The sequence below is a fragment of the Sarcophilus harrisii genome, chromosome 3 (genome assembly GCF_902635505.1).
Source record: "Sarcophilus harrisii chromosome 3, mSarHar1.11, whole genome shotgun sequence".
Classification (NCBI taxonomy): Eukaryota; Metazoa; Chordata; class Mammalia; order Dasyuromorphia; family Dasyuridae; genus Sarcophilus; species Sarcophilus harrisii.
The window spans coordinates 19013569-19040273 of NC_045428.1; the positions used below are offsets into that span (position 1 = coordinate 19013569).

A 26705-nucleotide genomic window follows, 5' to 3' on the forward strand; every position below is an offset into this window, starting at 1 on the left:
TAAGAGCAAAATTCTCCTCTGATAGGGCAAGGCCAAATTAACAGAATCTCAGAAAACAGGTTGCCCGGACTAAAGCTCCAAAGATGGGAGGCTGGGGCAACGTGTGCTCCGTGGGACTCTGGCCCCAGCACCTTCAGGCGGCAGCTTCTGGTGCCCCTGGCAAGGGTCTCTGGCCAGTCACCAGGAGCCCTGATCTACCTGTGAGTCCCCTGAGGTGCTCCTGATGCACGGGCCCTTGGAAATCTCTGGTTCTTTCCCTAAGGCTCTGTTGGGTCATAGGTTGTTCTAGAATTGGACCAGGCCTCAAGAGCAAGCTCCCCGACCTACATTCTGTGGGTACTTTCCCTTTCCCTTCTTCAAAATCAAGATTCTTCCTCTTCCCTGGGGAGAAAAGCGGTAGACTCCAGAGAATTTCCTCAGCAACAGGCCAGTTTTCCCAGGCAATTAGGACTGGGAACTAAGATTTAAATAGCTCTAGGACCTCCAGTCTCACAATGCCATGCCAAGGGCACAAGGAACCCCCTAAAAATAAAGCACTGATGGAAGAGTTATTGCTCTTCCATTCCTGTCCTGCTTGGGTCTGTGCCACAAAATGTTTTGAGAAGATCATTTCAAGTAAGTCTCTTTCACAAGACTGAACCAGATCACAGAGCACAGATGAGAAAAAGGGGGAAAACATTTAAAATACAAAACTGAGGGCAGCTCGGTGGTGCAGTGGGTAGAGTGCCAGCCTGAAGTCAGGAGGACTGAGTTCAAATCTGACCTCAGACACTTAATACTTCCTGGATGTGTGACCTGGGCAAGTCACGTAACTCCAGTTGCCTCAGCAAAAATAAAATAAAATACAAAACTGAGCACCATGTAATCATATGACCAAGCTTGACTTCAGAAGAAAAAGTGTTCCTCCCTTTCTTCTTTGCAGAGTTGGGGAGCCACGGGTGTGGAATATTGCACATACTGTCATATACAGTTGATGCATTAATTGGTTTGGCTGAAATGATTTTTTCTTGTGAAACAAAAGCCTGGTCTGTATTGGGGAGCAAGGAAAGTTATGAGCAAAATAGATCAATAAAAACGTTTTAAGAATAAACTTTTTTTTTTTTTTGAGTAAGATAGGGATAGATAGAGAAGACATGTCCCTAACACGGTGATGTAGAAGCAGGCTGGGGAAAAGTTCTGGTCCCAGAATTCTTGTCTTCAGCCTAATCTAGGGCTACTTGGATTGAAGGGTGTTGCTCCTAAGGATCACATCTTCCTCCTCCTCAGCAATTCATGTTTGTATAAAACGGGAACATTTATAGAGCGCTTTCCTCACATTCAGCAGGTGGAATTATCTCTGTGTGGTAGCCTGAGTGGGGTTCCCTGCTTATACCAGGGACACAGCAGACACCTGGGTAATAAGAATTTAAATTCAGATGTGTTTAGTAAATTCTCATTCCGCAATCCCACCCAACTCTGTTAACTTGCTCTAAGGGGTGATGCTGCAAAACTGGATGCTAATAACTGCTGAGGATACAGATGAACCTGCCCTGCCCTCGGGGAGAGGACATTCTGGGAATTTTGAGCTGAATGAGAAAACATAATTATAGAAGAGGGAAGAAAGTAGAACATCTAAGACTCTCCAACTCCTAATTCTTTAATTATGGGAAGAAAGAACATTTTCTGGATGAGGAAGCTGAGTCTGGGATGAATAAAAACTACAAGAGAGAGTTCTGGGTAATTAATAATCAGTTATCAATTAGATTAGCTAATAATCAATAAATTGATAGTCAGTGGTTTCTCTTGGTAAAGATACCTGATGGAGACACTAAATGGCTTAGTTAGTTAGTTTGTTTGTTCTTTTGTTGGTTTTTAAAGGGAAGGCCTCCAAAAGGAGAAATCAGCCTTAATAGGGGAACAGTTAATGAGGTGGCGAGCATTTAAACCAGGTGGTGGCTTGAAAACCTTCAGCTCCTCCTGCTGAGAATGGGACTTGATTATGAGACTCGCCACCTCCAGCTCTATGGACAGAGGAATCTCTCTCTATTCTGATCACTGGGGCTGGTTTTCTCCTTTATGAGCTGGGTCACCCTGAACTCTAATGGAGGGTTTCAAGGGCCTGGGATTTCCCCTAAGGACAATAATTCACATAAATTATTTTCTCTTTACCCCCTCCACAGAAGTAAGGTCTCCTAGTTGGTGTTTGTACCCCGAGGATTAGGGGGTTCATCAGCTATCAGCCAGGAATATTCTAAGACCCACTGACTGGTCTACAGGGGCTGGTCTCTGAATAAGGAAATAAAGGGAAGGTCTTCATGCAGATCTAATAATTGGTTGTTAAAAATAATGGTAAAATACATTTTTTTTCTTAAACTCTAGAAAAGTGGTCCAAGGACTCACTTATGGTAAATGTCAGAATTTGAATTCAGATTCATTGGCTTAGACTTTCTACTAAAGCCAATTTGTTTCTTAAAGCCAACTATTTTCCCACTTTGGACATGAGCTCAATGTCAAATAAGCCATAGGAGTGACCTGTCATATGAGGGAAGAAACAGCAGCTTTAAACTTTTTATAATATTATAATTAAACATAGCAGTTAAAACAGTGACAGCAAATTTTAAAAATCAGTGTGGCACTGTAGAAAAATCCTGAAGTCAGAGTAGAAAAGCTCTGGGTTCTACTCTCACCTACAATGTTAGGTATGTGACCTTAAGCAAGTCATTTAGCCAGTTTCCACCTGAGTTTCCTCATCTGTAAAATGTAGATAATAATAATAGCACTTACCTCCCAGTTTATTATTAGGACCAGAGAAATAACATTTGAAATCAGTTTTTTGAAAAATGTTTATGGCATTCTTGGTCAATCTTAAAATGCTATAAAAATCATTGAGTCACCAATTTAGAGCAAGAAAGGACCTTGACAGCTCCTGTCACTTTAGAGACACATGTCAGTGTGACCTTCTATAAGTGTCAGGCTCCTCATCTGTAAAATTATATCCTCTGTATCATATTCTTGTTGTGAGAATCAAAGGAGATAATATAGTAAAGCACTTTGTAAACTCTAGAGTAACAAAAAAAATTCTGTATTCTTGTGTATCTGTGATCCTTTCCTCCATTAAAGTCGATTGCAGCCTGTCCATCCATCTATCTGTTCGTCCTTCCATCTCTCTATCCATCTATCCATTTGTCCTTTCATATGTCCATCTATCTACCCATCCATCATTCCTTCCATCCATCCATCCGTTCTTTCATCTCTCCATCTGTCTATTGTTCATATCTCTATCCATCCATGCTTCCATGTAGCCACCTATCCATCTGTCCTTCCTTATGTCCCTCTATCCAACCATCTGTATATCCTTCCATCCCTCCATCCCTCCATCCAACCATCTGTCTATCCTTCCAATTTAGACCAAGAGGCTGAGCATTTAAGCCCTGAAAACAGAAGTGTAAACAGAAGCCCATTCTTTTATTTTTTGCTGAGGCAATTGGAGTGACCAGCTCAGGGTCACACAGGCAGGAAGTGTTAAGGGTCTGAGGCCAGATTTGAACTCAAGTCCCCCTGACTTCAAGGCCAATGCTCCATCCACTGCGCCACTAGCTGCCCCCAGAAGCCCATTCTCGAATCCACTCCTTGTCCCTCCTCGGCTTTGGCATTTGTCTACACCAGTTCCTTTAGCAGTAACATATGTCCCCTCTGGAAGGCCCCAGGGGGAGCACGATGACAGCGTTTTTCATCTCAGTGGCAGAGGCAGCCAGGAGGCGAGAGTTTCCCAACGTCCGTCCCTATGGATGGAGAGCCAAGTTCTAAGGAAGGCAAAATGATGAATTATGTGAACAGGGAAGAGCTCCAGGCTGGGCCTTTTAGAGGGCGTTTGCAGATTTTTACTGAAGCCTCTGGAGGGAGAGGGGGGCACAGTGTCCTGACCTCTCGCCCTCCAGCATCCTTTGGCTCCTTTGGGAGCTCTGCATTGAATTGGGATGGAGCCGGGGAGTGGGGACAGAACGGAAGCAAACGGAGGAGCCAGCGGCGGGACCCAGGCTCTGTGGCCTGGCTCCTGCTGGGAAGGCTGTCAGGGCCGAGGAGGTCCATCAAGCAGACTCGGGGGTCTTCCTGCCGCTCACTGGGCCGGGAGACCCTCCTCCTCAGTCCTGGCGATGGCCCCTCACCTCCCCTTCCTCCTGTCTTCCAGGAACCACGTGTTTGATCGCGCTCTTGTCAGACAAGGACCTCACCGTGGCCAACGTCGGTGACTCGAGGGGCGTCCTCTGTGACAAGGATGGCAACGCCATTCCCCTGTCTCATGATCACAAGCCTTATCAGCTGAAGGAGAGGAAGAGGATTAAGAGAGCTGGTGAGTGCAGGAGGGCCCTTGGGATTCCCTTTTTTTCTATAAAAGTCCTTTCTTCTTCTTTCTTAAAAATGGATTTTCTCATTGCTTCTTGTGTTTACGTCCCCCTCATTTCCAGATTTATCCCTCTCTCCCAGGGGCCTTCCCTTCCCTTTAAAACTCAGGGCCCATTTTCAGGGATGTCAGACATCAAACATCCACAGCTGGGAACAGATCGTTGAAGTGAAAATAGAGATAATAGCAACAACACACACACTTAGGGAGTGTTGTAGGGTTTGCACAGAACACTCTGCAAGTGTCATCTTTTTGGCCATTATAGCCCCCAGAAAATCAGCACACGGGCAGTGCCGTCCCCATTCTGCCAGCCCTCGCTGGCATCTCCTCAAGGAGGAGAATGGCTGATCTATCCCACAGATGTCTCCAAAGCAGAATGTGAACACAGGCTCTTCTAGCTCCAAATCTGAAGAAAAATGTGAACTATTAGGGAAATTCTTATTATCTAGTTAAAGAAAATAAAACAGGGTCTCGCTGGGACAGCTGAGGCAGTTGCCTGCCTTTCCTCCAGAGACGAAGGCGAGCGAATCCTGGACTTCCCGGTTCTGACTCAGGGGCCTTGTCTGTAGCTCAAGGCTCCGTGCTAAGGCATCTTTTGTACCAGTCGCTAAAAGTAAACACATGAAGAATAGCGGTCACAGTCCGTGGATGGGCAGGGAACGGGAGTTAATCATCTTGGATGTAGAGCTTGATCGAAAACTAAGTTCTAAACAATAACTGAGTCATTCGTCAGGCTTAGGACCCAAATGGCTCCAGGCTCTCTCTCCTGCCCCCTTTTCTGTCTCTATGTCTGTCTGTTTCTACTTCTGTTTTTCCCCTTATTTCCCCCCCTCCCTTCCTCTCCCTATCTTTGTCTCCTCCTCTCTCTCTGTCTCTCTGCCTGTTTCTCTCTCTCTGTCTCTCTGTTTCTCTCTCTCTCTCTGTCTCTCTGTTTCTCTCCCCCCCCACCCTTCCTCCTCCTCCCAAAGTTACAACACAATTCCCCAGAAGCAGTGACATGTTTTTGCCCCCAGGTGGGCATCCATGGAAGCCCTTTCCAAGCAGGCACCTGCCATGGCACTAGATGACATTTTCACGGGGGCTGTTGATGCTCTAGTAGGTGATTTTCTGACCCTCCCACTGGTCTGCACAGTGGGTCCCCTTCTGTTCGGGCCTCTTTGGGGCTCCCCAGGCCAGCTTCCCTCCAAGACTCGCTTTGTTTGCCCAGGGGCCTCTGGGCACTTAGTCTGAGGCTGGAGCAGGGTCCTCGCTGAGCAGTGTGGGTTAAGCAGAGACAGGTTCAGAAGGCCCCGGTTGGCCTCTAAGTGAGAGCCCAGGAAACACCGGAGTTTTTGGAGGAGCAAATGAAAGAGGGGCTGGAAACCTCAGCCCTGGCCTGAGTGTAGAAGGTAGGAGGCAGGGTGGGAGACAGAGACAGAGACAGAGAGAGGGAAAAGGAGAGAGAGACAGAAAGAGAGACAGAGAGGGAAAAAGAGAGACAAAGACATAGAGAAGGAAAAAAGAGAGAGAGAAAAGGAGAGAGACAGAAGAGAGGGAAAAAAGAGGCAGAGACATAGAGAGGGAAAAGGAGACAGAGACATAGAGAGGGAAAAGGAGAGAGACAGAGACATAGAGAGGGAAAGGAGAGAGAGAAAAGGAGAGAGACAGAAGAGAGGGAAAAAAGAGAGGCAGAGACATAGAGAGGGAAAAGGAGAGAAAGAGAGACAGAGAGGGAAAAGGAGAGAGAGAGAAAAGGAGAGAGACAGAAGAGAGGGAAAAAAGAGGCAGAGACATAGAGAGGGAAAAGGAGAGAGACAGAGACATAGAGAGGGAAAAGGAGAGAGACAGAGACATAGAGAGGGAAAAGGAGAGAGACAGAGACATAGAGAGGGAAAGGAGAGAGAGAGAAAAGGAGAGAGACAGAAGAGAGGGAAAAAAGAGAGAGACAGAGACATAGAGAGGGAAAAGGAGAGAGAGATAGAGACAGAGAGGGAAAAGGAGAGAGAGAGAAAAGGAGAGAGAGAGAGAGAGAGAGACAGAGAGACAGAGAGGGAAAAGGAGAGAGAGACAGAGACAGGCAGAGAAAGGGACAGGAGAGAGAGACTGCTAGCCATTTGGGTCCCGAGCCTGGCTGAATCTGGAGGATGTTACTACCTCTGTACCGCCCCCCCCCCCCAGAACCCTTGTTTTATCACCGGTAAAATAAGGGGATGGGATCATATCCTGCCTTTGGAGTAACTTGAATCAGTGTGCAGGTAAGTCCATGCCAGAAAAAACCCTAAAAAATAAAGAGGGCAAAGCCCTTTCTCCCTGCCGCTGGCCAGGGCCCCAACCTTTATTAAATAAGCGCAGAAAGCATCAGATTGGCCCAATTTTGGATTCTCCTCCAAAACCAGATGGCTCTGGGCGCGTCAACACCTGGGGTGAGCTCTGCCAAATGTGGGACCCACGGGGGGCCCAACAGCCTCTGTGAAAGTTAGCCTTGGCCAGTTTTAGGGAAATGTGAGCTAAAACGACTAGGTTTGAGGCTGGGAGTTCTGTAAACATGTTTATCGCATTGCCTTTGGTTTGCTTTTGAGCCTTCTCGCTCTCACCCCTCCTGCTTGTCTCTGAAGTGTTCCATGAGCCATCTGGGTGCCTGTTTTTGCTGTTGCTTTTTAATCGCCGCCGGGCTTTCCGAGGCCCCCTCTCTGGTTGCCATGAGCTGGGGTCAAATCACAGGGTGTGGGGGCTCGAGACATTTCAGGACTGGCCAAGGGAGAGACCCCGGGGGCTGCTCCACGATCTGGGGACCAGGCTTTCATTCTTGCAGAGAAGAGAAAAAACCATAAAACACTGAAGAAAAAGCGACATCCGGGACACATTTCACAGGATTTGGGGCTGGAAGGGCTCTTGAGGTCTGGCTGGTCCCACCTCCTTATTTTGCAGGTCCCAACCACCTTTACTTTTTCTTTCCCTGAGGCAATTGGGGTTCAGTGACTTGCCTAGGGTCACACAGCCAGGAAGTGTTAAGTGTCTGAGGTCAGATTTGAACTCAGGTCCTCCTGACTAAAGGGCCGGTGCCACCTTTACTTTTACAGATTGGAAAACTGAGGCCCTGCCGGATGACAGGCTCTGTACACAGTCATCTAGGTGGCGATGTCAGGGCACAGATGCGGAGCCGGATCAGGGGATCAGACTTGGAGCATCTGGGCGGCCATTGAGCCTCATGTACTTGACAGATGTGGAAACTGAGGCACATTAAGACCTGCCCAGGCTCGCAGGGCCAGCAAGTGTCTAAGGCTGAATTGGAACCCAGGACTTCTTGGGACCAGCCAGCACTTTCTCCAGCCCGCCACTTAGCGCTCCCGACTCCAGCTGGTGCTTCTTGCCACCATGATTACTCACGGACATTTCAGAGGGCGGCCCATGTGGGAGCCAGCTACTTGGGCACACCCCCATTTACTTATACCCAGGCCAGCCTGAGTTGATACTGCTTTGCAAGCTGATTTTTAAATTTTGAAGTGAGGATTTATACCTTAGAAATCAGCAGACATGTATATATATATATATTTTGTGACCAGGAAGCAGTATGATTCTTCAAGCTGTAAAACTTAAGCTTGGGGCTCAGCTGACATTTGCTGGCGGCGTGACCACTGACTTGATTTCTCACTGCAGAGTTTCCTCATCTCCAACATGGGGACACTAATTCTGTCTCCCCGTATTTCAGAGGCTCACCCAGAGGGGGAAACACTAAAATAAAGGCGCTCACAGCAATATGGGATCTTTATTGTTCTATTTCTGTTACGGAAGGAAGGCTGCAAAATTAATTAATTTCCTAGCTGTTCTTTCTTGTTGCAGCCATTAGGAGTTTGCTCTTTAGCTGAGAGATGTGTATGGAGAGCCATGTTTAAGTGATTTACTGTGGAGATGTCTCCGTCTCTCCTAAATATCTTGGCTGAAGACCAGGCAGTTAATGCCTAAATCGGGGAAGGGCGAGGAGCGCATTAATAATTTATCGGAGGCCTGTTTTCCACGTCCATTTGCTCACCAATGGTTGGCCAGAAAGCCTGTGAGAGGGTTTGCCTCTCCCCAGCTGAGGTTCGCTTAGCCAGCGTCCCCGATGCTGCCTCCCTTCCCAAAGAAACCGGTAATTAATATTGTAATATTAATGATATAATAATAATATAAAATGCTAATAAAAGGGGAGCCCTCTCCTAGGCAGTGACTGGGATCTCTCTGCCCTGTCGGGTGAGGCGGCCCAAGGCCCACACTTAATGTTCCACTGTTCCCACGCTCTAATGCTCCACATAAATCCTGTTTTGTTTGTTTGTCCCAACTGCAAACCTCCAGGAAGCGTTATTTCGGATATGTCCCAATGCAGCCAGCCTGGAGAAACTGAGTCAGGGATGCTGCTGTGGGGGGAGGTTCCTAAAGAATCCTTAGGGCCACTGAGACAAGTCCCTGCTGTCCCTTAGGGCCCAGTGGCAGCTGCTGGGGGCCTGACCAGGCTCCTCGGGTGGATTCCTTCACCTGCAGCCGCCCTCCAGGAAAGCTCAAGACGTGGCGGTGGAGGGCAGGAGACAGGGCGACCTGGCTGCAGATGCTCCCTCCCTGTGTGAAGGTTCACTGATACCACCCCAGCCACAGGAGGCCCACAGAACGATCTTCATTTTGCAGATGAGGAAACTGAGTCCGAAAGGGCTTAAATACCCTGTGGGCATTTAATGATGCCTAGGATCATTAGGCATGAGCGAGCAGATCCTCCTCAGGCAGGAGAAGTCTCATTCCACCTCCAAGCCCCAGCTCTTCCTGCCTCCCTGCTGACTTTGTGCTGTGGCTAAGGTCTCCTTTCTGGGGTCTGTTTCCTCATCTGTAAAATGGGGGGTTGGACCAGCTGGGCCACTCAGGCCCCTTCAGCCCCACATTCTACAGGCCTGTGAATTGAGATGCTCCCATGGGTGGTCCATGGAGTCAGAGGCCTGGGGTCTGGGGTCAGGGAGGATTCCCTGGGGGGTGGGCTCAGGGGAAGCCTCTCACCGTGATTATTGAGATGGGAAACCTCCCCCCCCCCCATCCAGCTCATTGTTTTCTCCTCCGACACCCTTAGGGGAAGCCTTTTTCAGTGTCCTGTCTCCCCAGGGCCTTATGGGGGGGTTGGGAGCAGAGCTGGGTCAATGTCATGCACAGGGCCTTCTTTGGGCCTCTCTTCCCTGGGTCTGCCAGCTCCTGAAGGCACCTGTTAACGGACAGGTTAAGGGGGCAAGGTGACACAATGGGCAGTCTCTGTGTTTTGAACAGCTCGGTAGGAATCTGACTCTGATTTCTTCTGATGAAGATTAAGAAACCATAAAGCAGAGCAGGGCCTGCCTTCCTGGGATCGGTCCTGGTCATTAATCTCACTTTCCTTCTTTCCGACCTGCCCAACACCCACCTGACCCAGCGCTTGTGGCCGAGCGTGGGTGAGGGAGAGAGCCACCTCTGGTGCCATGTTGGGGCTCCCGATGCCCGCAGCGGTCGCCCCCATCCCCGGCCCACCCCTATCCCATGCTTCCCCAGCTCCATTTCCAAATATCCCCTAAGAGAACCACCCATTGTGACAAGGAATAAATGCCAATATTGTGGGGCAGGGCGACTAATCCTTGGCCGGGGGCCATCTCCTTCCCCCTCCAAGAAGCCCCCAGCCCCCCTCCCATTGTGGAGACCAAGCTTGGTGGCCCCTTTTTCCTTCCGGGGTTACCAGGTGAGCCCAAGGCTGTGACCCCACCTCGGCTGAGCCCCCTTCTCCTCCTCCCCTCCTCCATGTGCTGCTGCCCTCAGGCTTCTGTTCCCTCTCCTGGAGCCCTTAACTCCTTGCTCCCTCAGGGTATCCTTAGGCTGATTAACTTCGGCTTCCTCCCCAAGGGCATCCCTGTTTTAAAAGGAGGCTCTAAGAGTCTTTCACATTAAAAGCCATGAAAGCCTAATGGTACCATTTCAGACCCCAGGCTTTTGGGGGGAGGAAATAATTCTGGACAAGGAAGCAGGCCATAAAAACAGCTGAGCTGGACAGACAGAGCTCAGGGGGCTGCAACTGGAGCCAGGAGGAGCCGAATTCAGATCCAGGTATATAGGCCTCACCTTGCTGCGTCAGCCTTGGGTTCCTCACCTGTAGGTGAGGGGGACAATGGCCCCTTCTCCCAAGGGCTGTGGGGAGAAGCCAAGGATTTAAGATTTGTGCCGGGCCCTGTGCGCCACAGAAACCCTGGCCGTTCCAGGAGCCGTCCTGGCCCCCATTGAGAGGCCACCAAAGGCCTGGCCCCGCTAACGCTCTCACTGTCTTCCAGGTGGCTTCATCAGCTTCAACGGCTCCTGGAGGGTCCAGGGCATCCTGGCCATGTCCCGGTCCCTGGGGGACTACCCGCTGAAGAACCTCAACGTGGTCATCCCGGACCCGGACATCCTGACCTTCGACCTGGACAAGCTGCAGCCCGAGTTCATGATCTTGGCTTCGGATGGCCTGTGGGACGCCTTCAGCAACGAGGAGGCCGTGCGCTTCATCAAGGAGCGCTTGGACGAGCCCCACTTCGGGGCAAAGAGCATCGTCTTGCAGTCCTTCTACAGGGGCTGCCCCGACAACATCACCGTCATGGTGGTCAAGTTCAGGAACAGCAGCAAAACGGAGGAGCAGTGAGGGGCGGCCGGGCCGGACCGAAGGGCTCCCGGCCCGCGGCTGGACTTGGACGTGGTAGAGAAGTAGCGAAACTCCTGAAGCTGGGCCGGAAGACCCAGGACAGCCCCCTCCCAAGGGCGCGTAAGCCAGGCTGGAGCGCCCGGGGCTGGCCCCGCGTCTTCCCGCCTCCCTCCCAGCCTCCCTGCGCCGGGTTTCTAAGGTGTATCTATAAGCTTCCCCCGTTCCTCCGGAGAGGGGCCGCACAGGCCGCCTGTGCGGCCCGCTCTCCACTTTAAGGTTTATTTTTCATCCCCTTTAAATGTCTAAAGGCTGTTGCCTCCCTAGGCCTGCTTTGGGGCCGCTGCACGGCGGGCGGGAAAGCCCACGAGGGAGCGTTCCAAGGGCTGGACGCGGCCAGGGGCTTGGGGAGAGAGCTGAGCCTTGGGAAGTGACCGAGGCCCGGGAGCCCGGGCCATCACCTGCCTTTGCCTGCTTGCCGGGGACTGCAGGGAAGGGAAGGAGCCCTGGGGGGGCTCGGGCTGGGCAGGGGGAGCTCACCGCGGCCGGAGCAGCCTCTGACGCCTAGGCCCCTTCGGGAAGCCCCGTCCCCCCGCCGGAGTCCAGCCTCCCCCAGCGGCCCCGTGGGCGCGTTGCCTTAGTTCCCCTTGGCCAGAGTGTCCTGGGGAGCCGGGCCCGGCGCTGGATGCCCGGGGTCCTGCCCGGCAGAGAAGGAGGGGCCTCTGCAGAAGCCGCCACTTGCCGGGGCCTCGGGCCGGCGGGATGCCCAGCGCCAACGGCTCCTAAGAGATGGACTCTTTTTTTTAATCTTAGTGGCTTTGGGGGGCCCGAGGGGAAACGTAGCCAAAAGTGAGTGAGTGCCCCTTCCCCCTCCTCCTCTGCCCCCTGGATCACGCGGAATGACCGGCCGGCTCCCAGTGGTCACTTCCCTGAGTGAGGCCTGCAGTGGCCTGGACATCTGTCCTCCGCTGTGGCCGCCCCTTCCTGCCCGGGCTGTGGGAGCGGCTGGGGAGCGGCCAGGCCCCTGCCTGAGCCAGCGGGCGCAGAGAGCAGGCCGGCCTGTCCTTCCCTAGGGCCTCCCGGGGCCTCCCGGCCAGCTTGCCTCCGCCGCTCCCCAGGTACTTGGATCCGCGTGCCCGCAGCTCTCTGTCGCCCAGCCCCGAGGCCTTGCTCCTCTGGAGGGGGCTCAGGCTCCTTCCTGCTCCGTTAGGCCCGTTGCCCCCTGAGTTTCAGTGGCGATGACAGAGGGCTGTTTGCACAGCTCCCAGAGAGACCCGGGACGCTGGCGAGAATGACAGCTTCCGGAGGGGTCCCCCAGAGGCAAATGTAGACTTGGTCAGAAGGCTGGAGGTCAGGCCTTGTCTCAGAGAAGGAAGCGGAGGCAGCAGCTTGGAGTTGGGGCAGGATTTGAACCTTGGGTCTTTGTCCCCAGGTGCACCGGGCAGGTTCCCCCTTTCTGGAGCTCTTGTCCGCAGCGAGCTCCCCAGGATGCTGGGAGGGAGGGAGGAAGGGCCCTGAGCAGAAGAGGAAGTCTGACAGGATGCTGAAGGAAGAGAGGCTGGGACCGGCAGAGAGGAAGGGAGAGTGGGGGGCTCTGGTGGACCCCTTCCGCTGCTCCCCCAGAAAGTAACCTGGGCTCCCATGTGTGTGACTGCTGTGGGGGGGCATGACCAAGGCCCTTGGGCTCCTGGCAGCAACCCCATTGCCAAAGCATTTGCCATCGGATGGGAGAGTGAGAAGTCCTCGAGCTTTTCTAGAGCTGGGCCACTGTCTGTGGTCCCCATTGTGCCAAATTCAGGTGTGGTTTCCAGTCTGTCCCAGGGGGCTGAGACTGGAGCCCAGGTGAGGAATCATGCCAAGCGCTGCCTTCCTGCCGCATCCCGGGGACAGAGGCTCCAAAGAGGGGCTTTGGGTGCTGGTCTTGTGCCCGCCTGCCTGTCAGAGGGAGAGCTCTCTGACTGAGGCCCTTTGGTGTGACTGCCTGGGATCCCGGACCAAAGCTGCATGCGTCCTTTGAGGCTGCTGCTCCCTCTTACTGTTAGGGTGACTGAGGCTGGGGTGGGGCATGCGGGGCCACTCAGCTGTAAGTTTCAGAGTCTCCAGGCCTCGTAGCCCCAGCCTCTCCAGCAGACAGTCCGCAGTGGCGGGAGCTGGCACGGACGGGACCCAGAGGCACGCTTTGTGCGCTGCGAGGGCCCGTCACCCGGAACCTCTCTAGAACCCTTTCTCTTAGGTACGGCTCCAGCCCATTCTACCTAGACCTTGTTTAATGCCCTGGGAGTGTAAGTGGCAGCAGTCTGGTGTGTGTGCACCTCCCTACACTCAGCCCCAGAAGGACCCACATAGGGACCCCCATTACTCCCCTTGAGTACGTAGAGATAGGGCAGACCATTCTGGGGTTCTTGCCATAAATGAAAGACACCCACAAATAATGTCGGTTTTTTCTTTGCCTCCCCCGGTATTTGTGCAAAGGGGAAATAGTCCCTCCCGTAGCTGGAGAACTTAGTAGAACTTGATCATGTAGAGAACAAAACAAGGTCATCCATAAAGCAGGATAGATCCAGAGCCCAAAGAGATCTTGCTGTTCCCCTGGTCCACTCCCCTCAGGTCCAGACACCGATGCTGAGTGATGATGGAACCTTCTGGTGCAGGGGGGACAACAAAGCAGGGCCTGCCCTCAGGAAGCTGACAGGAGAAACAGGATAAATACAGCGACGACAAGCGTGGCTTGGGTTCGGGCCCAGGCCGTCGGTCCAGCCTCTCACCACTCTGCCTTCTTGGCTGACATGCACAGGAAAGCCTTCCCTTCCTTGTCCTGTTACATGTCGGTATGTATGTGTAACATGGAACTACACACGCTCATACACGTACATATGTGTGACACACATTTTTAAAGCAGTTTTTTTCTAGGGCTTCCCAGCGCCCCTAGAATCATGCTAGGGGAGCAGCGTTGTATGGAGAGAATAGAACAGCTCTTGTTTTATTCCAAGATAGGACCGCAAAGTGCCCATCAGCATGCCAAGGAAATAGTGAACTTTAGAGGGTATAGGATAAAAGATAGGCTCAACCTGTTCTGTGTTTTGGTCATCTGGAGAAATTTAGGGACCCTTCCTCAGCATCATGTTTTTACACACTTTATATAAAATACATGGGATTACTAAGGAAATGAGTGATAAATAGCTAACAAAATAATTTGCTTTTTAGCAAAAGCACTCTCTTCCTATGTGGATTTGCTGTTTTACGATGGCATTTTTTTTCCTGACTCATCCAAGAAAAGGAAGCTCTAAATTTGCCTGTTTAGTTATTGAGTATCCTTTATGAAGCTGATCTCCATGTTGGGTAGTTACCACTTACATAAATATAGGATGTAACATCATCCTTAATCCTTGAAAGGATTTGGATGGTTTCTAGACCACATGCTTGGTTTTTTGGTCTGTCTCAGCTCAGAGCTATGATTTCGCCAGTTTAAGGAACTCCCGCCACCACTGTACAGCAGCACTTTCCGTTATTTATGGGCTTCGAGTCGCGTAGAGTGTTGAGAAGTTGGAAGACTTGCTCAGCAGGACAGAGCCGGTTTGTATCAGAGATAGGACTTTGAACTTGATCCCTGCCAAATATCTACTTTAGGAAGTTGCCGCCTTAAAATCAAAACAAATAAAACCATGGAATAACAGTAACATTTTCCCCAATCCTGGAAAGGCTATGTCTTTTCCAGAGAAATTGCAAGGTTTTTAGTGTTATTGGTGGTGCTTTTAGCAAGCTCTCGTATCCATCGGTTACCTGAGTCGATTTCCAGAGCTCTCCATTGTATGGTGATGGCTTTGGATCTGATCCATTCTGGGAATCCTTCCCTTGATTAGCCAGGTATCCATGAATAATTGGAAGTAAGTGAAATGGGGAAATCCTGGAACTGTGTATTTAAATGGAACGTGCCTATTTCTGAAGATGTAAGATTTTATTATAGGTTCGCATCTCTATAGATAGTCAATCCTCATCCCCCTACCTCCCCACACTCTAACAGCTCCCCATATGTTCAGCAAGGAAGGCATCCTCTGTACCGTCGGCTTTCTAAATCCAAGTCAGGCACTGAAAGGAGAATGTGGATCTGTCTCTTCCTACTTGACCTTAAGGGACTTCGTGACTTCATGACTTTTTTAGAACCTTGTTCAGAAATTCCTTGCAGGAGGGAGCAGCCGGCTCGGGGTGTTTCAAGCTTGGTTTCCTTGGCCAGATTCTCTCCGGCCCCCCTCCTGCCACGGACACGTGGCCGTTCTCTCATCACTGAGTCTCGTCACCTTCGCAAACAGATTCTCCTTATGGTTTGGAGATTTTTTTAGGATCCGATGCTAACACTTGCCTTGAATATGAACAGCTCCTAGATTTAGAAGCAGCCTTTTTCTAGGGCTTCGTGCCCCTAGAAGAGTGTTGTGTGAAGAAGGGAACAGAGCGGCTCTGTTGTTTTATTCCAAGACAAGGCTACAAAGCTGAATTGAAGTGGCGATGTGCCTGTCCGTGGGCCAAGGAAGCAGTCATGGAGGACTTTAGAGGTATAGGATAAAAAACAGGCTTACTGTGTTTTGTGTTATGGACCTCTCAGATATCTGGAGAGACTTAGGGAACCCTGCTCAGAATCATGTTTTTACACACTTTATATAAAACAAGGGGTTACAAAGAAAACTAGTGACAAATAGTAAAAAAACATTCTCACAGATTCCAGGTGAAACAGGTGTGACGGGAAGGGCGCCTTGATGGATGCCCTCATCCCCAGGGTCCAGGTCAGGGTCATCCTGCCATGTTCCCCGCCCGATTCTTGTCGGTACCTGCCTAATGGGCCTCCTTCCAGATCTCTGGCTGTCTCCTGGGTGCTGTCTGTCAGTCATCCCTCTCTTTTATTGCATGACTTCTTTCCAATCATGCTTCTGTCTGGCAACACCTTTCCTTATGAAAGCTCAAACGTGGTTAAACTTTGAAAAAGAAGGTACAACATACTGTTGTCTCACACACCAGGTACTCGGTGCTCCACCAGATCCAATAAAAGAATTGGACTCAAGACAGATGACATTGTGGGCTCATGGATGGGCGGAGGAAAAGCACGGTCCCCTGTTCTTGTTTCCCAAGGTAGGGGACACAAAGTTAAGCATATCGTTTGTATCTTAAAGATCTGGCTAATCCTTGTCTAACTAACACCATATTATTTGCTTGCATTATTACCGATCTGGATGACCTCTCGAGCCTCTTTGAGCTGTAAAGAATCCCAAGATGCCATTTTTAGTCTTTCTCGTTTCACTTTGGGCCCCACTCAATGGCATATGTTTAATACTAATGAATGATTTCTAATCCAATTCTTGAGCATCCATTATCCATTATCCATATCCATAGCATACAGAATGGATCTAGGTCATGTGGAATTGAAGTGGATTTAAACAGCAGTTCTTGTAAAGAAGTTTTCCCATGGACTTGACCTCCTGATGATTTTGAGGCAAAAGCTGGACTAACAAAGTATTACTAACAGAAAAGGCAGAAAGGAAATGTCCTTTTTGGTCCACATGAATATTGTGGATGTTGTTGCCCTTGGCACAAAATGGGACAGTCTCTCAGTATACATGGAAGCACTCTCATAAAGGAGCATCTTGGAGACTAAGCGTCCCTGCCGTGCTCATGCACAGCCTTAGAAGGAGATAGGGTGGGTGGGCACAGTGGCAGAGCCTCTTCGGCTCCTCTCTGCCATGACCCACTCACCTGGCCTCCCTTCCCTCCAGGGGAAAAATCCCTTGTGGAAAGCCAACGTAGGATCACAGATTTAGAGCAGGAAACGGACTGTGGGGCCAGCTGGTCCAACCCCGGATGTGAAAAATAGGCTCCGGGAGGTTGTGTTTGAGCCAAGTTCACACAGCCAGGTAGTGACATAGGAGGGTCCAAGTGTTCCAGAACTGTGGCATGGTCTACACAAGTACACTGCTTCCCCCGCTATAAAAAGGAATATTTAGGGAGACCCATCCCCCCTTCTCAGCAGACGTTTTCTAATGAAAAGATGGCCAGACGATGAGGGATGGAAACAGCTCTGCAGGATTCATTTTTCCTTGGTTCCCAGGTGGCTACAAAACATACAAGTAAGATGAGGAGCAGAAATGGTATTTATCATCATGTGTTTCTGGCTTTTTCATCGGTCAGTCGTATACAAACAGTAAGAACACCACTTCTGATGACCAGCTCCTAATGATACCGGATTTGCCTTGTTATTCAAGCTGAAAACTTGGCTCGTTGCAGTCTTAGATAGTAGGGCATGGTCTATCCTGACCAAGCACAGGAGCCACCAATGGTTTTGTTTTCTGTGTCAAAATAAAACTAAACGTTCCAAACCACCCCCAACCCATTGCTACAAGGGGTGGGCCCCAGAGAGGAAGGGGCTTTGGGGAATTGCACAAACTGCTTCACCTATAGGAATTAAGATGGAAGCTTTCCCTTGTTTGGAACAGATATACTTACCAGGAGAGGTTTGGATTTGTTGGTTTTAAGCTGGTCATAAAGGGAGTCAAAAGAAATATCGTCCACTGGCTTTCAAGGAAAATGTGACGTGTGGTGAGGCACATTTGCCAAATTCTCTACTTTAGTTTATTTGGATGACGAATCATAGGAACATAGATTTGAAGGGGAAATGGGCCAGTCTAGTCAGGGCCAGGAATCCAGGTTCATCCCCAAGTCCTTGTAATCTAAGGCTCTTTCTGCTGTTCTCCAAAGCTTTGCCTTGCTTCCTCTCATTATGCTTCATTCCCAAGACATATTTTAAAGACAGAAACAAGGGTTGCCATTTGTGAGAGACTTCGGTTTTCTTGATTTTTTAAGATTGCAAGTGTGGTGTAGTAGGACTGAATCCAGAATTCTGGCTTTGCCATTGGCTGGCTGACCTTCAGTAAGGCACTTCTGGGCCTAGTTTCCTCATCTGCAAAATGTCAGGGTTAAATCAGATGATCTTAAAGGTTTACAGCAAGTTTGTGATTGTGTATTTTCTGGACTTCCCCAAGTATCCATCATTTTACAACCTGCGAGCGTCAGAGACGGGCTAGTGTCAGGAAGACCTGGGGGAAGCCTTGCTCTGACACGCATGGTCACACTATGAGCAAATCACTCGGCCTCTGAGGGCCCTCCAAGAACTAAGACTATGAATGGCAGAGAATTACGGGTCTGCATTGGTGGAGGAAATCTCCTCCCTGGGAATTCCCTATACTATTGAAATCATAGGACTGGTCCAAAAGACTAAAATAAAATGGCAACAGAAATGAATTGGTAGTAATAGGAAAATATGAAATATGCCCAGATGGGCAACCTGCCCTTTGCATCTTGACAAGGAGACCATTGCTTTCTTTGACAAGGACATTTCAGTTTCAATGTACGAATGGCTGAGAAAAGAGTTTTAGAATAGGATCTGGCATACCATTGGCACTTAATAAATGCTTTAATTGAACTGAATTTTTTCATCTTTATGCACCATGGATTAGGGCCTGTCATTAGTCAAGTATGAATATCATGTGGAAGAATGCATCTTCAAGCTGTACAAGGGATAATAAAGGAAGATGATGACCATAGAGGGATTCCCTGCCTTATGATTGGTTGGCATTTAAGTCCAGGATAATCCTTTGCTCATCTCCGATCTTCCTCTGTAATCTGTGACCTCTTTCCAGTTTTGCATCCTAGGAGAACAATTAAATAATACCTGTCTTTCCTTTGGAAACCATTCAGATCTTCCTCCCGACCTTCCTGTATCAGATCCACAGTCACTGAGCTTCCTTATCTGCCTCCTAGTAGACTCATACATTCACTGGTCTACACATGGTCACGTGGCCAGTTCACCAACAAGGGTCCCCAAAGCATTTTCAGGAAAGTAACAGAAAAGCTTTGGAGCTGGAAGTTTGGGGCTTGGATCCCAGCAGTCACTGAAATGCTTTTCTTCATCTGTGAAGTGAACAACTTGACACAGAACTTCCAAGGTCCCTTCTGTTCAGTAGGGTCTTTGAGGGCAGGGACTCTTGCAGGTTCTTTTATCTCTGTCTCCCCATGCTATTACAGGCTGGCACGCAGCCAGCCCTTCAGTGCTTTTTGAATTACCAGACATATATTACCCAATCCTTTCCCCAATCTATTCATAGTGCCAACATCTGGAGTTGAAAATCATTTTCATCAGGCCCAGGAATTCTTTGTCATTATCACTAAATCAGAGTAAATTTAAAGAAAATGAAAATCTTTTCTGGTTTGATGGAGCCCAATTTTAGAAGAAATTAGAACAGAAATCATACATCCTTAGGCAGTAGAAGCAATCTCAAAAAGTTCTAATATCTTCAAGGGGCCAATTTTCTAATACCCAGTAGATGAAATTTCAGAATCAAGAAGGGTCCTTGGCATTTTCCGTTTATAAGAATGAGAATGGCTTGTTATTATTATTATTAATCCTATTTTGGCCTTTGAACTTTAAACGCTCGACTCTAGACTTTGTCACAATTCAGCCTTTTCAGAGCCACCAGCCTTTGTTTGGGGTAGAAGTGGCACAAGTCTGGCTGAGACTTTCCCACGAAGGCTCTGGCGTGGTGGACAGTGTGTCGAAAGCCAAGTTGGCCGGGAGAACAACAACAAAACCCTGGGGCAACCCCATTACTCTTGTTACTTGTCAGAGGATTTTATAATGATATTCTACATTTGTCTCTGAGAGACAATCCAAAAAAGCAAAACCGCCATGTCAATACGCCATCACGTTCACCGTAGCCCTTTGTAGAGTGGATGGTGCGCTCGGTCCCACCCCGGTAGGGAGCTCTGGCCCTCTCTTCCCCATGTGTATTCCAGTTAGATGTAGCAGTGTCCCTCCTAATCCCTGTGTTTGTGCAATTTCAGATGCTGTATTATTGTATCCAAAACAATGGACTACTGAAATTTCAGCCTCCGTGATATGATTCCAATGAAAATAAACCCATTAAAATTACCTGACTTTACATATGGACTCCCCTGTATTTGTTGTTGTTGTTATTGTGGAGATAAAACTACAGGGTTGTGAGAATTATTTGGGAGCAAGAAAATGCATTAGATTTAAGGACATCCAAAAGACCCTTACAACTTTTTGATACCTTAAATAAAATTGAATAGGATGACCAGCATTTGCTTTAAAAATCCCTTGTTTTATACAATTTGTCATTGAGTCCACAAGATTCTGAGACATGTTCTTTAATTATCTACATAAAACTGTACAATCCAGATGTTAAATATATTTTTGAGAAAGTCCATTTTTCCAACTCTAGAATTGGTTATAGTACACATACATATAGCCTTCAGTGAAATTCAAATCAGGTAAGTTCTTGGGCCTTGCAATCTGTTTATTTCTATCACTTAAAAAGCTTAACTTCTCATGACATGTGGTATTGCATAATCACTGTAATAGTCCATCTCCATTTGGGAATTTCCTACAGTTTTAGGACAATCTAGCAGAATTTAAATTTACTCAACAAAGAAGTCTTCCAAGATCAGTGGAAGTTAAAATGATTTTTTTTTTGGGTGGGAGATACATGTTTTACCGTATGATACAAAAAACGAATCTTATAGACTTCTTCTGACAAGATTTTGAGTATATTTTTGAATTTTAAAATGATCTTTATCAGTACAATTACTTAAAAAAATTTTTTTAGTACTCCAGTCTTTCACTTGTCTTGCCCTTTTTTTCCTATTCTATGCTTCAGGGAAATCATTAGCAACCCCTCTAGCTGGCCCCTCCTTCTGAAGGTCTCTGCTTGTTTTTTGAGGATTAATTAGGCTGTTCTAAAGCACTATTTGATGGTTCTTGGTATTGATTTTTTTTTTAATTGCACTTACCTTTGCTTTTCAGAATGATTGATTTTGTTTCATTGTGGCTTGAATAACGCTTGAGACTATTGAGTGTAGCACGCCAACAGCCCCTGCAATATCTCTCCTGGTCGCTGGAGTGTGCTTTTTAAGATCTACAGCTTTTGTACATTGTCTAGGAATAAGAGCCATTCTTAAAAACCATATAATTAAAAACGCAATAAAAGACAGCAATGGAATATCTACAGCCTAAAATCCTGCACTCAGCTGACAAAAAACTAATTTACAGTGGCAAAGGTAAATGACTCCACTTTCCTCAGATCATGTTTTGGCGTCATCTATCTGGGTAGATAATATTCAGTCAATCAAAGACTTCCAGAGCATCCACTAGGCATTTGAGAGAGAGAAAGAGAGAGAGAGAGAGAGAGAGACAGAGAGAGACAGAGAGAGACAGAGAGAGAGAGAGAGAGAGCCATTAAAAAAAAATAAAATATAGCCCCCAACTAATGAACTCTATACTCTATATTACAGTGACAACAATATCAAACAGAAATAGGTTTCTATGGTCCCATAATGCCCCGCAAAAACCACAATTAGCATCTATCTTGCATCCTATTTATTTTATAAAACATTTCCTAATTTCATTTTGATTTGGTCAGAGCAGCACCTACCCTTCCCCCCTTCTCATTTCGACATATTTGATCTAGAAGGAGATTGAAAACTGAGAGAGAAATAACTAAAAATAGGGCCAAACAACTGTAGGATGGTTAGAGAAAATAGGAGGAGAGTGTAATTCAGAACAGCAATCGGCCTTCCCCCAAAGTCATTAAAATTAGGGATAAAAAGCATGTGTTTTATAAAATGGCCAGGCCCCAAGTTGTGAAAGAGCACACTGACTTTGAACACTGACATCTCCTGACCATCGCCCCAGAGATGATCCTGGATCTCTTTCTCAAGTGAGGATCAAGTTTTGAGTTACATTATTTCTACATAAAAATGCCAACTGAGATTCTGTGTAGGAAAGGAAATAAAAGATCATGTCATGGAGGGGAGACCTCAGTCATGAATAGAACTATGTCTAGGTGTCTGCAGGCATGCATGTATGTGTGTATATATTATATATATGTATGATACATATACATGCATGTATTTATATGCACATGTATTTATTTCTCTAGTAATCAATATTATCTCATTGGTCCTCCCCAGAGGAAGGATGGAAATTTCACTTAGAGGCTTCTAAGAAACAAACATCCCTTTTTGCCTGAGAGACAAGTTGCGGAGGAAAAATCCTAGATTCGTATTTAGAGAACCTGATTTTGAATCCCGGCTCTGGCATTTCCCTCCTCTCTGAGTTGGGGAAAGAAGGAATCAGCCTTGGTGGCTTCTGAAGCCTTTTCTAACTCTAGAGCTCTGACCGTTACACACTTCCCAAGACAAGCCGGACACTATGAAGGAGTCATTGTCTAATGGACCTTAGAAAAATGAGGAGCCGATCCCTTGCTGATATTTTCTCTTATTGTTTTTCTTTGTCACAAGGGAATGTTTGGAGGAAATAGAAGCTTTTTTCCCTCCAGAAATGACTGATATAAAGACAAAAAGCACTAAAAAAAGGTCTCCCAACGTCCTCTCCTCTGATATTACAAACACGAAGTGAATTCAGTGGGAGTTCTCCACCTAATGGAGTCGATTTTGGTGAAATGCAAGAGCCAGTGGCTCCTTTTCTTAAATGTGCACTAAGTGCAGTGAAAAGTGCATTAGCATCTGGAAGGCACCTTTGAGATGATGTAATCCAGTGGTTCCTATTCGGTGGCTTACAATCTCTTCAGTTGAAGGTCCAGTGGACTCATATTGAAAAAAACTGTAATGATAGCTTAAGTGGCAAAGAATGATCCATTATGTAACAAATCATTATTTCCCCCCATGATAACAAGCAAGTGCATGTTTGGAGCACCATAGGGTGTTTTTAAAATTTGTTTTTACAGCCATTCAAAACCATCATGCTCTTGCTCACAATGATTTTGTTGTCTATGTAGTAATTCCATTAAACTGACTAGTTATGATTAAGTGCTTTGTTCTTGAAGTTCTCAATCTGTCATTAAATTGTTTCTAGGAGCAGCTAAGTGATGCAGTGGACAGAGCACTGGCCTGAAGTCAGGAGGACCCGAGTTCAAATTTGGCCTCAGACACTTAACACATCCTAGCTGTGTGACCTTGGACAACTCATTTAATCTCAATTGCCTCAGCCAAAAAAAAACCCAAAACCAAAAAAAAAAAAAAAAAAAAAAAAAAAAGATTCTCAAATCAATCAACCTATCTAAAGATATATATTTACATACATATATGTGTTATTGTATATGCTATGCATATGTGAATATATATAATAAAAAAATTAACATGAGCAGAGAATAAATTTAAATCAAAAAGCACCTTTAAAATTGCAATGAGAAGCAATGTTTGTTAATACATATAGAGAGAAGTTACTTATATATGTGTATGTGTATATATGTGTGTACATATATGTATCATATTCCCTTTCTCTCCCTCAAATTTCCTCACCTGTAGAACGTGCGCTCACAAAAAATCGAAGGGCTTATCATGTTTCAGACGTTGTGTTAAGTGTTGGGGAGGCCCTGCCCTCATGGAGCTTCCCCTAGTGGGGAAGACACATACGTATAACTGTGTATCCATGGAAAGCTCATACCAGATCCGTACATTATAGATGGAAGGTAACCCTTAGAAGCTTGGAGCAAATAATCTCCTTAGGGCAGAATAACTCATCCTTTGTCCTAGTATCTTTCTGGGTACTAGGATTCTGGATTATAGGATTATAATAAGGATATAGTTGAGGATACCATGATTTGGGGCCTCAGTTTCCTCATGTATAAAATAAGATCCAAGCAAGTTGCCCCAAAGCCTAAATATTTAGGCTGCCTCAAGGAACTCTGGTGTACTCCCAGGAAGCCCTGGGACACATTACACAAACGAAACACACACACATCCTAATACACAAACACAATTCCAGACAAAACCCACGTGGGATATTTAAGCACCCCACCAAGGCTGAGCTCAGGACGGCCAGAGCTCCATTTCAACCACCTCCTTAGGTCATAAAAGTTAATTTTTTATATTTAAAATGAATTTTAAGTGGAGACCCATTGTTCCAGTGTACAGAAAATAATCATTTTTTTTAAAACCAGGAAAGAGGATTATTAACTGGAAGCTGGAATGGATCCTAAAGATCATCTCTTCTAATCTCCTTGTTTTAAAAAGGAAGAAACAGGCCCAGAGAGGTTGGGGCTGGACCGAGATCACACAGGCTGCAAGCGGCAGAGCTGAATTCAAATTCAGGTCCCAGGCCTGCTGTGTCGCTTCGTGTGGTATTGCTTCAGTCTGGATCATTGATTTTTAGGTGCTCGGATATGGCGAATGCTTTATTTGATCCTGTATTTGCAAGCGAAACGAGGCATTCTGGGCTTTTTGGTCCACCAGGACATTTTAGGGGTTTTCCTTGGATGTGCTGTCGAGGGTCTCCAGCCCCCAGGGAAGAAGATGTCCTCAGTTTTTTTTTAATCAGAGGGAAGCCCAAATGGAAGTCTTGCAGATTTAAAGTGGGGGTGATCAGGGCGGGCTTGCACATCCAGGACTGGGGAGGGACAACTGCAGGGAAGTCCCCGAATCCCTGGAGTGGAAGGAGATCGCTGAGCTAATGAAGATGCTGTTAACAGCCATGGAAATACTGGGGCAGGTTCCGGCACATCTGTCAGTCAAGGAGCATTTATTATGTGCGCGGGGAGGGAAGGCAGGCAGGGATGGCATTAGAAGTCCTGGGGAAGGGTCCAAGCCGAGTCCATGAGGGCTTGTCCATACTTCCCATTCAAAATGTCCAGTGGCCGATGGAGGCTAAAGCTAGATAGAGATGATGGCTGAGTCCATGAGAATGCATATGGGAAAGGGGAAAGGGGCCAAAGCTTTGGGGACACCCACAATCAGCTGCCATTAGATGGAGAGCCCTCAGAGGGGGACCCAAGGAGGGGTCGGACAAGTAGAACACTGGGTAGGGTCGTGTGGACAAGGGTCATCTAGTTATCTCTCGTGGTCCCCGTTGTAGAATTCTTCTCTTCACTTTTTCCTCTCCCTTCTCTCTGCAACTGCAAGATTTCCCGACCCCACCCAAACCCCACTTCATGGGACCCCAAGAATACGAGGGATCTTATTTTATACATGAGGAAAGTGAGGCTCCAAATCATACTATCCTCACCTATATCCTTATTATAATCCTATAATTATAACCACATATATCCTTAATTAAAAATTAAATGGTCATCATTATAGTGTCCTAAATTAAAATTAATTGAATGATTGGATAAATAAGCAGAGCTGGCCTTTGAACCCAGATTCTAAATCCCAATCATCCTTCTCCCCAAACCTCTCTTGCCTTTTAATCCCTCTCCCTGCTCTCCTTTTATCTGCCCTCCTGCTCCCAAGCTCTTCCCCGACAGACGCTTCTCCCTCTGAGGGATCACTTGGATGCTTCTCCAGAGCCGGGCTCCCCATTCCACCTTGCTTTTCTCGGGGGTGGGGCTGGATCACCCCCCATCTGTCAGGGAGTTTCATCCAAGACTCAGTAATTACATGTGGGAAGGGCGGGAGCAGGTGCGCCCAGGGAAGCACCTGAGGGAATGCCCGCCACTGTTTATCTCATTACCTGCCACCCTTAGCAACGCCTGAAAGCCAGCTCCTCAGATCCCCAAGTCACGCGTTTCACCTCCGGTAGCACTAAAACAAGCGGTGATTTAAGAAACTATTCATAGTAGCTGCCGACACTTTTTACTTCCTGCCTTTCATGAAGCAGACAGCTCTGTCAGTTATATGTAAATGTCAGTAAAGGTAAATGTAAAAAATATATGTAAATAAGAAAGGTAAATTAATCGACCTATTCTGACATGAACAGGGAACGGTGATGTCACAGGTACTTTTGCAGCCCTCAGCAGTGGTTCTTTTGGATGATTTTTTGAACAATAATCTTGATTGCCATAAAATCCATTCCCACTTGGCTTTTGGAGCTATATATCCATTAGCTCAGCGTCACTTCATCTTCGAGCCTCAGTTTCCCCCTTTGCAAAAAGGGAATGACACCTGTCCTTCCTACCACCTCCACAGGGTTGTCAGAGGGAACAATATTCAACGAAGCTGCTTGTGCATTATATGTAGGCTTGAAACTCAGGTCCTCCCCAGCTAGAAAACTCTGACCCCTTTCAGGTGACCATCATCTACTCTGTGGAAATCTTGTATGTCTCTACTTATTTATATCTTTTCTCCATCATTTAACTATAGATTTATGAGCATAGGGAGTATTTTTTTTTTTTTTTGCCATTTTTTCCCCACTCTAACATTCAGCATAATACCCAGAACACAGTAAACACTTAATAAATTTTCACTAAGTCAATCCCGAGAGCTCAATGAATATGGATTCACCAGGATACAAATCCTAAGAACCAAATGATGGTGAAATTCCAGTGTGGCAAAAACGTTTTTTTGATGGGTTTTTATATCTTTGGGATGAGCGCTAAAAATTTCAGATCACTGTTTTCAGTGACATTTCAGGAGTGAATGTTCTCTCTAGTGTCCTTGAATGGCTCAGTTTAAGCAATTCCAACAGAAGGCCCATCCTAAGCTCCACTGCTGCTGCTCCCTAACCCTAATGGAAACATTTTAAAATAGAACGGTAGAGCAAAGGGATTAGCTGTTACCTTCCCTTCTCTCTCTTCTTCCCAATATAATTATTCTGTACAACCAAGAATCTTATCAGTGATGCAAGAAATACTTTCCAAGTAATAAAAACAATAAGCATAACCAGCAATATAAACAATGGAG

General features: G+C 47.2%; 1 protein-coding gene across 2 annotated transcripts in view; it reads left to right on the top strand.

The window, feature by feature from the left end:
* PPM1L (protein phosphatase, Mg2+/Mn2+ dependent 1L) overlaps window positions 1-21259 on the top strand; it is a 68505-nt gene extending 47246 nt beyond the window's left edge. For both annotated transcript variants that reach the window (XM_031957601.1, XM_031957602.1), the window contains exons 3-4: window positions 4169-4330; window positions 10666-21259. In XM_031957601.1, the coding sequence (XP_031813461.1) occupies window positions 4169-4330; window positions 10666-11012 (509 nt within the window). In that variant the 3' untranslated portion in view covers window positions 11013-21259. The remainder of the gene's footprint in view (window positions 1-4168; window positions 4331-10665) is intronic.
* Window positions 21260-26705: the final 5446 nt, after the last annotated feature.